At 28.7% G+C, this 14,542-nt stretch overlaps 3 protein-coding genes across 4 annotated transcripts; 2 read left to right on the top strand and 1 right to left on the bottom strand.

Moving 5' to 3' along the window:
- Positions 1-33: 33 nt before the first annotated feature.
- Positions 34-546, top strand: LOC107072426 (uncharacterized). The gene is made up of 2 exons (XM_015332352.2): positions 34-322; positions 406-546. Exons 1-2 carry the CDS (start codon positions 221-223, stop codon positions 505-507), a joined length of 204 nt encoding a protein of 67 aa, XP_015187838.1. The 5' UTR covers positions 34-220; the 3' UTR covers positions 508-546.
- Positions 528-1,013, top strand: LOC107072425 (peptidyl-tRNA hydrolase 2, mitochondrial). Its single transcript, XM_015332351.2, has one exon. It carries the CDS (start codon positions 528-530, stop codon positions 939-941), a length of 414 nt encoding a protein of 137 aa, XP_015187837.1. The 3' UTR covers positions 942-1,013.
- A 555-nt stretch (positions 1,014-1,568) lies between these two features.
- LOC107072422 (transmembrane protein 145) lies at positions 1,569-6,072 on the bottom strand. 2 transcript variants are annotated; one of them, XM_089173346.1, is made up of 5 exons: positions 4,830-6,072; positions 4,223-4,712; positions 3,906-4,043; positions 3,582-3,837; positions 1,569-3,460 (listed from the first exon to the last, which is right to left on the bottom strand). In XM_089173346.1, the coding sequence occupies exons 1-5, from the start codon at positions 5,231-5,233 to the stop codon at positions 3,270-3,272; spliced, it is 1,479 nt and encodes a 492-aa protein (XP_089029472.1). In that variant the 5' UTR covers positions 5,234-6,072; the 3' UTR covers positions 1,569-3,269. The 2 variants fall into 2 exon arrangements, with proteins under 2 accessions (XP_089029472.1, XP_015187834.1); XM_015332348.2 differs by having other exon boundaries at positions 4,223-4,730; positions 4,830-6,069.
- Between the last annotated feature and the right edge of the window lie 8,470 nt (positions 6,073-14,542).

The raw sequence follows: 14,542 nt of genomic DNA on the forward strand, positions 1-14,542 counted from the left end.
TCATTTTGTAAATCATTGCATTCGTTGCATTCATTGCATGGTCAAATATGTACATGTGTATGTAGGTTTATTTCCTGTGTGAATCACGAGGTGTTTAATGGAATATTGAATCATTTATAGAAAAACTATCATATCATTTATTTTAATTCTAATATCATTTTAATTATCGATTTAATTATTAAATAATAATAATATAATTGACATATTATTTATAAATAACATGATAGTAAAACAAGCTGAAGTTCAGACAGGTTATGATCAAGATCCAGTTGAACAAGCATTAAAAAAGACTGGTTGCATTGAATTGCATTATCAAATTCAGGTATAACATTGAAAAAAGATTGTGTTTCGTTTCATTTCATTCATCATCTCTGATAAATTGCAATACATTTATTGTAATTTAAGGAATGTATTGCTGAAACCCGAGATTGGAGAAAGTGCCAGGATCTTGTACAAAAGTTTAAAGTTTGTATGGAAGAATATAAACGTAAACAAAATTCAAGTTAATTAACTAACATTTTGTAATCATGTCGTTGATATTTAAACAAGTAATGCCTAACCTTTTTCGAGTATTGCCAGCTGCAAGTTATAAAATGGTTATTGTAGTAAGAACTGATATATCTATGGGTACAGGAAAAATAGCTGCACAATGTGCTCATGCCGCAGTAGAATGTTATAGAAATACACCAATTAATCCAATGAAACAGTATATGTTTCGAAGTTGGTTATATAATGGTCAACCAAAAGTAGTTCTTCAAGTATCAAGTGAATATAAATTATTAGAGTTAGAACAGAATGCTAAAAAAATTGGTCTAGTCACAGCGGTAATAAAAGATGCGGGTAGAACTCAATTAAAACCTGGAACTATTTCAGTACTTGGAATTGGACCGGATCTAAGTACAGAAGTAAATAGGGTTACTTCTCATTTACAATTGTTATAAAATTCTAAGGAATTGTAGACAAATAATACATTTTCTTATAACTTTTAAACAAATAAAAGGACTTTTCTTCAATTTTTTTCATTTATATCATTCATACGTATAAGACTTAAAAAGAAAAGGCTAAATAATTAAATATTTTATTACATGCAAAAAAAAAATTACTTAAAACATTATTTGCTTCCCATTTACTGTTGTATATTTAACAATATGAAAAACTAGAATTCATATTGACATTCATTTGTACAATATATTTCTTGACAATGAATTATGTGAAAATATGAAAATGATTTACACACTTTTGATTAACATAGATGAATGAAAAATTGTTCTAACACGTTTTATAATAAGATAAGATAATTTCACAATTATTTGAATGTTAAACTGATTGCTGATAAACTACAGGATAAAACTACACACACACACACATATATTTATATATAAATAATTGAAATGTTTATGATTGAAACACAATAGAATTTGTTGAGCACACAAAACACGAGTAAAAATACACTTGTAAAGTGTGATTAATATATTTGATTTGATTTTGAATCAAATTTATCAAAATTTCATCATCACGTGTATTTTTCTATTCAAGGTTTATATATTTGAATGAAATATTCATTAAAATTGATTCTGTGAAACATTTTATTTACTTTTTTTTTTATTAAGGACGCGATAGACCTTTTTTTCAATCATTCTGTCTAAGATATATCTATTATCTGATTTTCTACAATAATATCAAGATATTAGAAACATTGCACCAATATTTCAATACATACAACATGGAGCTCAAAATTTTTCTAAAGACAGTGTGTATATTTGTGTATACTTCTCTATCACCTTATTTATTACAAGATTGAGCAACATTGTTTGTGTCATTAAATAATGTACAACTAGTCAAAAGTAATATTACAAATATAAATTTTTAATTCATAGTCATTGATTCGTTTTTACTACTTTGTATACACTAATATAACGTATATCCTAATGGAGAGAAAAAGAGTATAATTGAATTTATAATAAAAGAAAAAACAAAAACGAATAAAAACATTAATTTCTAAGGACAAATTTAACAATATTTAATAATAATCATTTGTTTCGTATAATATACATATATATTTATCTATATTCTAATAAAATCATCACATAGAATTTATACTTTCTTCAGGCAGTTAAAAATAATCAAAAAGTTTTAATCGTGGATTTTTTTCAATTACAAAATAGTAGTAGTAATGTCCTAGACAATTCTCAGTTTTGAATGAAACTGCGTTTACTCTGTTTGGATTGAAATTAAAATCAGATAACTTACTGCATGACAATTCTCTCTCTCTCTCTATATATATATATATATATAATCTGAAGAATACAAAACTACTAAAGAGCCATAACTATTTATAGTAATTGTTTCAGTGTTCGTATTTGTAGCAGTAATAAAACTGTTATAAAGTATATTTGCAGTATATATAATACTGATGTTATTCTTATTAAATTAATGTATTCAGTTTTTTTGTACCCAACTAGTTATTTCATGGCTGTTTAGTCATGTTCCCATCTTATTGTAATTATAAAACCACCCAATCATGTAAACAACTATGTATAATCATTCTCTTTCAAGCACACACTAAAATAGATTTTTTTTTTTTTTTTTATAGTATAGAATAATAAAATTTCTAATAAAATATAAAAAAAAAGAAAAAAGAAAAAAAGAACAAAAAGAAAGAAAGAGAGTATTATTGCAAGAAAATTCTATCATGTAGATTACTATAAAATTATAAAATCTACCATATAGAGTCGTGTGATTATTTTTATAATATTTATGTGTATGTATATGTTATATAGTAAGTATATGATAGATAGGTGAAATATTGAAGTCAAATAAAAATAAAAATAATTAAAAAAATGTTCACAACGATAAAAATTTGATACGAGTTTGAAACATTTGTTTAAAATGAAGAATGACTCTTTTTATATTATTCTATTATACACTATGCACCTGATATATCTGTGTGTTATGAATTAGTACAAAATAAATCAATTATCATTACTTTTTATCCTCTCTAAGTAAAAAATTATCATAATAAACTGATCTTAATATTATGTTTCTTCATTTTATCTTTTTTTCGCGTAGATTATTGACTTCTATTACATATTTCAATCTGATCAATGATATACATATATTAATTACAGAATGTGCAGCACATTTCAGTCTCAAATAGCACAGATCAAAGTATTACCAATTTTCTATGTTTTTTTACCATTTGGCAAATATACATCACATTTTGAATATTTACTTTTTCAATATTTTACCTCATTATTAAGATTTAAATATTAAGTGATTATTTTACTGAGTTCTGGTGGTTCCACATAATTATTTAATACATGCGGTGCTTCATTGAATTCATCAAGTTCATCACCATTATCTCCACCTTGAGCGAGTAAAAAGTACTGTTCGCTTCGTGTTGGCCATAACAAATGTGCCATTACGCAATAAGCAAAACAATCTGCTGAGTATGTTATACCTAAAAATTTATTATTGTTATTGTTAAACCGGTTAGGTGTATATATTGGTTGTTACAGAATGTGTATATTGCAACATGTGTTGTTTCGTACATATAAACTCTCTTCTTAAAGAAAACTTACCCAATAATAATTTAAACCTCCACAAAGCACTTACTTGAAGCGCTATAAGAGCTATTATTGGTAAATAAATAAACCAAACTAATGATGATGCACCAAAGTGTAAAAGAAAGTTTAATTTTTGAGTATTATGTTCATACGTCATAGTATTTCGAAGTTCATATAAAAACCAAATCATTATAGCACTACGGAATAAAAGAATGAACCATCCTGGCCAAGTTTGGTACTCGTCAATGTCTTCAACAATGTCAACTTCCGTCTACAAAAATATTACATGTGCAATACATTTTGTTCACAATAGATTTAATTACAATGATTAAAATTTACCATATTCCAAACATATAGTAGAATGTGTACTATTCCATAACATAACCATATAGCAAAAACTAAAGGCTTCCATGTTAATTCCATTCGAGTTACAGCCCATCCTTTAGCAAGTAAAAGTAGAAGTAACATAAATGATGCCTATAATAATAGAAAAAGTAAATTACATTGATGGTTTATAAAAAGATTCAAAAGCCTGCACACATATATGAATGAAATGAATGATATTCTATCGGTGTAAATACATGCATGCTTGTGTATTTTTAGGTTTAACGTTGTTGTTTACATTCTACCACATATTAAACACACACTTTTCTTACCCGTGAGAGAATATCAAAAATATCGCCAGCAACTTCTAATTGTTCGTAGCCAACTCCATCGAGAGAAAATTTTAACACGTGTATTAAAATTAAACACACTGCAACAAATTCTAATAATAAGCTAGCCGTAAATAATCGTGTCACAGGGTGTTTTTGTAATCTTGCTGCGTATAATTGCAGCGGAACTAATATAATATAGCACACAAAGAACAGTAAATATAGTTCTATGGTATTCTGCCTGTCATAGGAGAACTGATAAGTAAGGCTGTTCAGGCCACTAGTATTAGGATTGCCATTTACTAGCCATATATCATACTCTAATATGTCATGCTTATCATAATATTCCCACTGGCATGTTGTTGCATTTCTATAACATGCTACTATACTCATATACCAGAAACGTGGTTGCCAAAAGTCCTGTATAACATAAGTGAATTGATGTCCCTTTACAATATTCCATATAGAATCTTCGTCTTGACACAATTTTCCTCTAGGACAAGGTATTCGCCTTTTAATAATAAAGAAAGAAACATAATGTAAGAAATAACAATGATTAACGTTTTTTTAAATACATTTGTATTTTATGATACTCTTAGTATCTACGTACCTTAGAAAATCTTGACCTTCATCATTACAATTTGGATCATATGAACTCTGATTGAGAGTATTAAACATTAGAGTACATGCAATATTTTTATCTATTACAGTCCTATTACCATAGTACTCCAAAAAATGACTACGATCAAGAACAGCCAATGTTATTGGTACAGTAAAGTTCAATTTGCTAGTGATATTTCCAAATATATATCCTGATGTGTCCTTCTGTCTGTGACGATCAGTTTTTTGGAAGCCAAATTTAATCAAAAAACGGAAGAACTCCTTGGTGTCGAAAGTGCCAGTTATGTGAGTAGATTCGACACAATCTAACTGCAATATTATGCACAATGCAATATTTAAAAACACGTACCACCAACGTCGAATCATCATATTCCTTAGAAACTTAATAAACATCGAAAATTTAACGTTATTTCGTCAATCGTCGATGTCAAGAATTTAATACAATTACAGTTAATTCTAACATGTTTTTCTTTTAACGCAAAACTTTCTTCAAACACCCATAATAATCACATCTTCTTCTTTCCCCATGGAGTCGTCGTTGTTGTTCCTGACGTCGACAATAATTCATCTCGTAATATATCGTCTTCGTCTAACGTTGTTAACAACAACAACAACTATTTCATTCGATTCGACATTGAATTCGAAACGATCAAAATAATCAAGATAGTAGTACAATTTATATATCAATCGTAAGTTATATTCTAGCCATGCTCGCTTATTGAACTTGCTTTTCCCTATTGATTTTCCCCACCCAGAGATCGAAAGCGTAATGGAGAAAATACACTTTCTCTCTGCCTCTCTCTTGTACACAACACCACATACATCAAACACACGTTATGTACTTTTTCTTCTACTCCTTTCGATATTTTTTGTCCTTTTCTTATTATTTCATCTTGTCCTTTATTTATTTCAACTCTTTATAGACGGTAAGATACTTTTACGTCACGGGGTATAAATTCATACAAGATACGACACTTTCAATCGCAGTCACACGTTGAGATCCATTTTGTTGGCAAGTTTTACAAGTTCTCTCGCAGCACTAGCGCGCAATGTGATTCAAAGATCGTCTTACTTAAAAAAGCTCTTGTTTTTGTTCTTTTTTTTTTTTCGTTTATTCAAATACCTTCTCGTATCTATTTCAATCAAATGAATATCATGCGTACTATCGTATTCAAAAACGATACAGTTGATCGACACTTAATTAAAGTACCATGTTTTATACTAAACAGACACTGTGCTTTGATTAGAATGATTCTCTCTTATCTGTTCTCTCGCTTTTAAATACGATATTACACAAGTTCTCTTTCTTTATCTCTTTTTTTTTCGTTTTGATAACGTCAGTATTCTTTTTCAATATCACTTTCTAATTAATAAGTATTAACGCAATATTTCTTAATCATTTACAATACTCGAGATGATTCGAATAACTGCACGAAAAAGGATTTTTTTATTTATTTTTCTTCAGGTTTTTTTTTTACATTGCTTGAATCTAAAATAACGAAATATCATTTAAACCTATGAAATATATCAAAGTATTTTATATATTTGACAATAATCATAAAAGTGGTCTAATATAAGTTATATGGACCGTGTATTTAGCAAGTGGTGTAAGTCCACTTTCTTTTGTTTCGAGAAAATTAAAGGTTTTCAACCAATTTTAAATTGTACAAAACATGGGCACTTTTTAAGAAATTTAATATTAACTAGTTATCCATAAAAAGTTTACATTAAATTAAGCATAAATTACGTGATATCTCTTTTTGTTTTTTTTTTTAAACTGGACTTACACCACCTTTTAAATTTACATGTATAATAAAAGGACCTGTTAATTTAGAAACATTCAAACAAAAGTATTTTAATTGAAAAAGTCTAAAAAAAAAAAAAAAGAGAAAATTGTGCAATAGATGATTAAATAATTATTAATTACTCGAAAGGAATGTGTTTTGTTAGCAAAAAAACACCAAGTATATGATCAGAGCACCGTCCTCTACGAGATTCACCTTCAGACTGGCACGTTGTCCTCTGTCAAAATTCTTTTATACGATGTTGTTTATATAACTTTCCGAATGTTACACATGTGTACAAATGTAATAATATTTCTAATAAAGAAAATTTAAGATTATAAAGTTCTAATTTATACATTTTGTTTATTTTAATGTAATTATTTAATCGTTCCTGTGCAGTGATGACTTCGAGGCGAAAATTTTCGTTTAACAGAATGCCAGATTGAAATTATTTATTATTCTAAGTACTTATTTATTATTTCAAGTAAATGTGCTTAACCGATATTTGTGCTTAAACAATCTGAAATATAAGCAGAGTGCATTAAAGTATTGGACATATATTTTAAATAATTGTTAATTAATTAAAGGAAATGTATATTTTAGTTAATACGAAATTATGTAATACGAAATTATAAATACGAAATAAAATGACCTGTTATGACGTTAATGTACTTTGAATACTAAACAATATCAATCTGATGTTTTATTTGATATGCAGAATTTATTTTTAACAAATCCATCTGAACATTTGAAATTGAATTATTTATCGTAATAGAGCATTCAAAAGATGGCAATACGCAAATGAATTAAGAATTATTGAACTAACAGTAATCAAGTGAACGGTCGGAAATGGTTTCATGTGGCAGAAATGGAAACCTATGGTATTCTCAATATGCTTTTGGGACATTTTGAAGTATCGAGGTTCTGTCATGTCATAGTTCGCTTCGTATCGACGTTTAATGTGGTTTCCCCCATTTCGTCGTTTCTTCGACACCCAAAACCAGTTTCGCGTTCCGCCCTTTATCTCGCCTTTGAGCGGCTTTGAATCGTCATTCTCTCGATCATATATACTATACTAGTATGTTCAAATTTGACGTGTTGCAAAAGCAAATTTCAACTGAATACATGTGGTTTGTTATTTTCGTTATTTTTGTTAAAAGTATTCATATCATCAAGAGTGGTTCATGTCCTTCCTATCCAATATTGCCGGACTTCTTTTATATCTCTTCAAACGTGATATAAATCAAATGTCAAATCTAAAAAAAAATCGTTTAAACAATTTTTACATAAGTTTTAATTGTCATTTATATTTTGATAATACGTAAACGTAATTACGTAAATTATATGACATCGAAAATTTGTTTACAATGAAGTATTGATGAGATTTCAAATGAAACCCATAAAATAGACGAATATAGAAATAAAAAAGAATGTCTACCGTAACCAGTAAAATGGCCAATAAAATAACAGATCTTCGACAAAAATTAATGATTGCAATTATCGTAAAGTCAAAAAATGATGCACAGTAATAAAACATTGAATGAAGAATTGAAATACAAAATTTACAATCAGTCATAGTATGTTTAGTGTTAACTGGATACTGGTTTCTTTTATTTTTAATGTGATTAAGGATACGAGAATATAGTATAACAACGATTTATCTTAAAACGCGATTGGAATATTATATGGGGCGTCCCGTATAATCGAACTATCGTGTTACAATTTGAAAAAGTATTATCTGACGTGATACGACGTCAATAGAAGATAGAAACAGAGAGTGTGTGATCAACGAAATAAATAGTATGCAAGTAAAATAGCGTAAAATATCGTATTATTTTGCCCAGTGAGTCATTAGTGCTTTATTACTCGGGATAATTGTATAAATCTGGTTGTGTAACGGTTGGTTTCTCTGATAAATCGACAGGGTGTGTATTGATCAGCGCGTTGGTGTATGTCAAAATGAATTTTCAAATGTAAAACTCGTCAATGTATATCGACATGTATTTATATACCAAATACTAAATCAAAACCAACGATACGAATAACATCTTTGTTAATTAATGCAAACATGAATGGCATTACTATCCAATTAGCTTATTATCTTAACGTGTATATGTATACATATGTATAGATTTGAGAGTTTTAGTTGATAAGTGTCCTAAGCATATATAATATATATATACAGGGTGATCTGTAACTGGTGGTACAAACGAAAAGGGGCTGATTTTATTTTTTTATGTAAAATCTCACCATCTTTTAGCTTGAACTATCAGTTACAGATCATTCTGTATATTTATACTTATATATATATATATATATACATACGTATTATTATACCAGTTGATCTAGGAGACTTTTGGGTTAGCTAGGATTAAGAATAAAGTAAAGGCGTTGCAAATTATCTTGATTAAAATGTGATGCCGTTGAACCGTAATTTACCTAATGTTGCGGTAATTGAGAAGAGTTAATTCTCTCTAACACGTAGACAGTGCGCAGAGAACGAGTTTTAAATTAAATTTTTTCCCCTGGCCCTTTCCTTTGGCCCTTCTCCTCTTCCTCTTCTTTCTTTCTTTCTTTCTTCCTTCTCCTTCGCCTTCGCCTTCGCCTTCTTTTCTATTTTTCTTTCTTCGTCTTGTTCGGCTACGTAAAGCTTATACTCTAATTACACTAATGAAGTAAATAGCGCACGTGAAACTGCTGTCAGGAGGGATACTTGTTCTCTTTTGTATTCTCACTGATGCTATCTAAAGTTCAACTACAGTAGAATAAATGAACGTTCCCACGTCCCCTTCCTTCTTTTTTTCTCTTACTGTTTATGCTAGTGAGTAAGTTACTTACCAGAGAAGAGTAAGGTAAGACCCCACCTTCCTCTGATTTTTTTTTCAAATTTTCTACACTTGTAATAGTCAGTGAGAATACGGATTACACAGTAAACAAACACACGCACACGCACACACACACACAACACACTTTAAATACTTGTTTTCATATATATATATACATTTCCTAGTTTAACAAATGATTTGATAAATTTAAGATTCATTTGATTATTTTTAATAAAATTCATGTGTCAGAAGGACCAAAAAAAAGTGAATAATAATTAAAACATGTAAATATGAATTTAAATTGAATCTAGCACAGCCATTCGCCCGATAATACTTGCGTTACATAATTAACAATTAGATAAAATAGATCACAAGTAATATCGACCCAGGTCTCACCGCGAGAAGGTTGCTGTGTTCGGAGACCCACGGGCTAAGACTCTACTTCTATTATTATCTTTCTAACTACTAGTACATATTTCATTAGTCATTTGTTAGAAAGAAATTAATTTCTAAAATTCAACCGGAAAAACGTGTCACCAAATTTTTTATCCAACTTATTATTTAAAGTTAGATGAAAAATCATGTACATCGTTTTAAATCGACCTACCTACCCGATTTACAATCCTAAATTAACGCAAACATGTCAAAGCTGTGACGTAGATTCGCTTGGAACTTTAAATAATATAAAACGCAAGTTCCTATTATACAAACGCAAGTTCCTATTATACAAACGCAAGTTTCTACTAAACAAACGCAAGTTCTTACTAAACAAACGCAAGTTCCTACTAAACAAACGCAAAAATGTAAACTTACAATGTAACACGCAAAGTGTTACAATATGAACGCACGCACGCACGCATTCATGTGCACTAACGTGCATTGACTATTATTTTAATAATAATAAGAATTCGTAATGTTATAAAAAATACTCCTAATATTATTTAAAATCTGATAAAAATATTTTAATTTCTCGTTGGATCAAAATATTTTTATGATTATTAAATTTATATTTTATTCTTTCATAAGATTAAAATAATTTAACAAATTCTTTTTGCATTACTCATCTTATTATAACATCATAAATCAATCATTTATTTTATTATCTTATCTTTTGATATATAATTCTATCTAAGACTAGTCCTCTTCAGATGCTATTAACAATATTTCTACCTGTGAATAGAAACAATGTAAAAAGATTTATAAAAAAAAAGAATCAGTAAAAATTGTTCACAAACACACACACACACAAATAGATTCATTACATTCATACATTCATATATTCAGATACAAAACCCACCACCACACTACTACGACAACACAAACTACAAACACTAGAATCGATCTTGCCAATAATCTTTGTCTTCTGTCTTCTTATTTTTGTATTCCACTTCTGTAACAAAAAACTAGATTAAAAGGGCATGTGTGGAAAAATGAAATTCGATGTAGAATCCCCGACCAAAAATTTCCAATTTAAAAAAAAAAAAAAAAGTTTTAAGTGACCAAAAGGTGGACATTAAAAAATATCGAATTCTCGATACATTAGAAAATGTATTTTTCTATATTTTAAACACAAGTGAATATGAAAAAATGCATGTCTCTGGATGCATGCTTTTTTCAATATGCAAATATATTGATTCATACGAAATTATTAATTGATTAATACAATTACAAATACACATAGAAAATATAATTCAAGACACATTATAAAAAACTTAATCAATTGTGAATATTTCACAATATTTTAAAAATTAATTAACACCGCTTTCAAAAGGAAAAAAAACAATATTGCACCTTACGTCGTATTACAAAATGCATACGCAATTATGCATATCACCATAACCATAACCATATTGAGATCAAATATACATTTGATTGATAGATTACACATACACATTTTTTATTTAATTGAATTTATATTAACGCGAAGTATGCAGTTACATCGAGTGTCTGATGTACATATTATTACATCATTTATGTACAAGACACTTTTTTATTTCTAGTAAACTATTAAAAAACAAAAACAAAATAGTAATACAATTTCACAATTTTTTAAATATATATTTTAAATAAATATGAATTCAAGTGAAATATCAATTCAATATGAACTTTTAAAGGAAGACAAAATTGAAATTCAATATAGAAAAATATTAATTGAAACAAAATTGATAATTAATTAATTGCTACTGCTTGCTTTAACAGATTCTAAGCTAATCAAGTCTCATAGATAATTAATCGGAATAATATGACTAATTTTTCACGGGAAAGGATGATTGACTCTAACTAATGGGACTAATCTGATTAGCCCATATATAAAAAAAAACAAAATACACAAATCTAAGCAAGGTGATAATGTTCTTCTGCGACCACGTAAGAGGGATATACCCTCGTGGAAGCAATTGTGATTAGGATGAATATTTAGATGAAGCGTACTACTAATCGTCGAAGAGTGCGATTATATATGTAGACGCAATTATGAATGAACATGAATGAAGGGTATGTAAGGCTTACCTTACATTACCCACAGCTCTATGAGCTGTATGAGAGGGGTGTCCCTACTCTACGGGAATTATAATACAAATCTAAATAAAAAATATAAATAAAATGCCAAGGGAAAATTATTCCAAATTAATATCTACAAGCTTGATAATCACCCAGGTGCATTTACAATCCCGTATGCAAAGCCTGGGCTCCCTGTTCTCAACTTATTCGTATAATCCACACTCTCGAGAGTGTGAGACAGCCTTTTATTTAGGTTTGTTTATATATCAAGACTTATGCATTTTATTCCAACTAAATAATTTCTTCTATTATAAATCTGTGTAAAAATAGTCGAATGATTTTTATATCATCTCTCTTTGCTTTCATTTCTTAAAAAAACTTTGATATTTATTTATATATATTTCATAAAAATACTTTTTCCTCAAATCTTTCAATTACATATTTATTTGTTATTAATTTTAGAATTAAAATGCACATTCTTGACATATTTATATGCACTCGCATGTGCTGGCTGTACTTTTGTGTATTTTCATTTCGCTTAGCAAGACTTATACGTTTCTAATCAGAATGATTCAAAATAGTTTTTCATTAATTTGCACTATGTGTAAATATAAATTCATTATTATATATAGATTTAAATGAAATTTTCTAAATTATTATTAGATAAATTTCTGTAGTTAAAAAAATATTATGAAGATTGAAATATTTTCAATAATTATTTATTATATACTTTTTTATCAATGAATTCATTCATTCATTCACTTTTGATCATTCTGAATGAGAAATGTATATTCTTACTGTATGTTCATCTGCATTTAGCAGGTATGTTCGATTGCATTTAGCAATTATATTCATCTGCATTTAGCAGGTATGTTTGTACTTACTGCGATTTTCATATGCACTTTTTAGTGCAGTCATGTACTTACTGCGAATTTCATATGCACTCTTCAGTGCACTTAATCAGAATGATTCAAATTTTTTATTTATTTATTTGTTACTATTTAAAATAAAAAAATCAACGATTATATATTTAATAAAAAAAAAATGTATATACGAATTAAGAGACTATGTAAAAAAAGAATCTTGTAACTTTTGAATGCATTACGTTACACATATTCAATAAATTATTATATCTTGGAAAAAAAATTGAAATGAATTTAAATGGTATTAAAAAATATTGAAAATATTTATTTATTATATACTTTGATTAATGCATTTATTAATTCAATTTGAATCACTCAGAATGATAAAACCTTTTCGTTGACCTTATCTGCATTTTTGAATGCAGAAATATCCTCTTCTTCCATCGTTGTATCCAAATGCACTCTTTTGTGCAAGCTGCAGCAATCCATGGACGTCCACACAATTTAAACGATCGTGTCTCTAATTTAATGAAAAATATCTAAGAAAATATTCTAATTTATATACTTCAAAAATGCAATGACTCGACTATTAATTTATCTTAATAAAAAAACTGCAATGACTCGACTTTTAATTTAATTTAATAAAAAAACTGCTATGTGTTTGTGTATGGTGGGGTGTGTAAGACTCGAATATTAATCTAATAAGAAAACTGCAATGACTCGACTTTGAATTAAATAAGAAAAAATGCAATGACTCTATTATATAAATAAAAATAGCAAAATCTAGATTCTAGTATTTAAAAGACTCTAATTTTTCACGACCGCGAGTGTGGAACAGCGTAGCAGGGAGATGGAATGGTCCATCATCTCCATTCAGGAACAACTTATAACTAATACTACTACGAGCATAAGTGACAACGTGATAAAGGGTAAAAAAAGGATTTTGGTATGACCACGAATCATCGATCAAAGGATTATTAAAAAATCCTTTGAAAAATAACTCGTAGTCGAATAGTTGCCCTCTTGAGCCACAATTAGTGGGGGCCTCTTCGGCATTTTGCCTCTTCTTTGCTTCGTGCCCTGACCACTGCAATGGAGCATTCCCTACGTGCGACGCAAGAAAAAAATTACGTGTCAAAAAACGCCCTACCGTTTGAAACAATACATCGCAAAAATGGGCATATTTCAGTGGATTATATCAAAAGAATGAAATCGTCCCTGAGCTAAACCGACCTAATCCCGACCTGTTCTCACCATACGCGACAAGACTCAAACCCTCGTGTTTAATAAAACGCATTTTATTATACGAGACGCAATTGGATCTAAGCTGAAAGAAAATTGGGGAAGGAATCAACACAGGTATTAATAATTGTTATTTCCGCAGGTTTTTGCGCTGGTATTTTTTTATTTATTCTTATTCTTACTTAACCTAACGAGAGGTAAGAGCTTGCAACGTACAGTATCGATTTATTCTAAATAATATAACCACTGAAATATGACAAAGTTTGCAAATGCATCATCCCAAACGCCACTGACGAGTCCCAACACGCAATCTCAACTGCGTTCCTACCTAAGTGCGTCTCGATTTTTTTCTAACACAATTCTTACTTACTTATTTATGTGTAGAAAAAAAATATAAAAAAAATAAATGTGTACAATAGTAAATAAATATTTAATTAATCCCGTAAAGTAATCAGGCTAGCCTGTGGACGATCAATGGACTCAAAAGAA

The sequence above is a fragment of the Polistes dominula genome, unplaced genomic scaffold (genome assembly GCF_049000335.1).
Source record: "Polistes dominula isolate Pdom_NZ unplaced genomic scaffold, Pdom_raw_medaka scaffold_35, whole genome shotgun sequence".
In the NCBI taxonomy this organism is placed as follows: Eukaryota; Metazoa; Arthropoda; class Insecta; order Hymenoptera; family Vespidae; genus Polistes; species Polistes dominula.

What these genes read in the sequence shown, in the direction of transcription:
- LOC107072426 (XM_015332352.2), top strand. Translation starts at nt 221, where the DNA reads ATGATAGTAAAACAAGCTGAAGTTCAGACAGGTTATGATCAAGATCCA. An exon ending in AATTGCATTATCAAATTCAG is followed by an intron (nt 323 to 405) that starts GTATAACATTGA and finishes TTGTAATTTAAG; the next exon opens with GAATGTATTGCTGAAACCCG.
- LOC107072425 (XM_015332351.2), top strand. Translation starts at nt 528, where the DNA reads ATGTCGTTGATATTTAAACAAGTAATGCCTAACCTTTTTCGAGTATTG.
- LOC107072422 (XM_015332348.2), bottom strand. Translation starts at nt 5,233, where the DNA reads ATGTTTATTAAGTTTCTAAGGAATATGATGATTCGACGTTGGTGGTAC. An exon ending in GAAGGTCAAGATTTTCTAAG is followed by an intron (nt 4,731 to 4,829) that starts GTACGTAGATAC and finishes TATTATTAAAAG; the next exon opens with GCGAATACCTTGTCCTAGAG. An exon ending in TACTATATGTTTGGAATATG is followed by an intron (nt 3,838 to 3,905) that starts GTAAATTTTAAT and finishes ATATTTTTGTAG; the next exon opens with ACGGAAGTTGACATTGTTGA.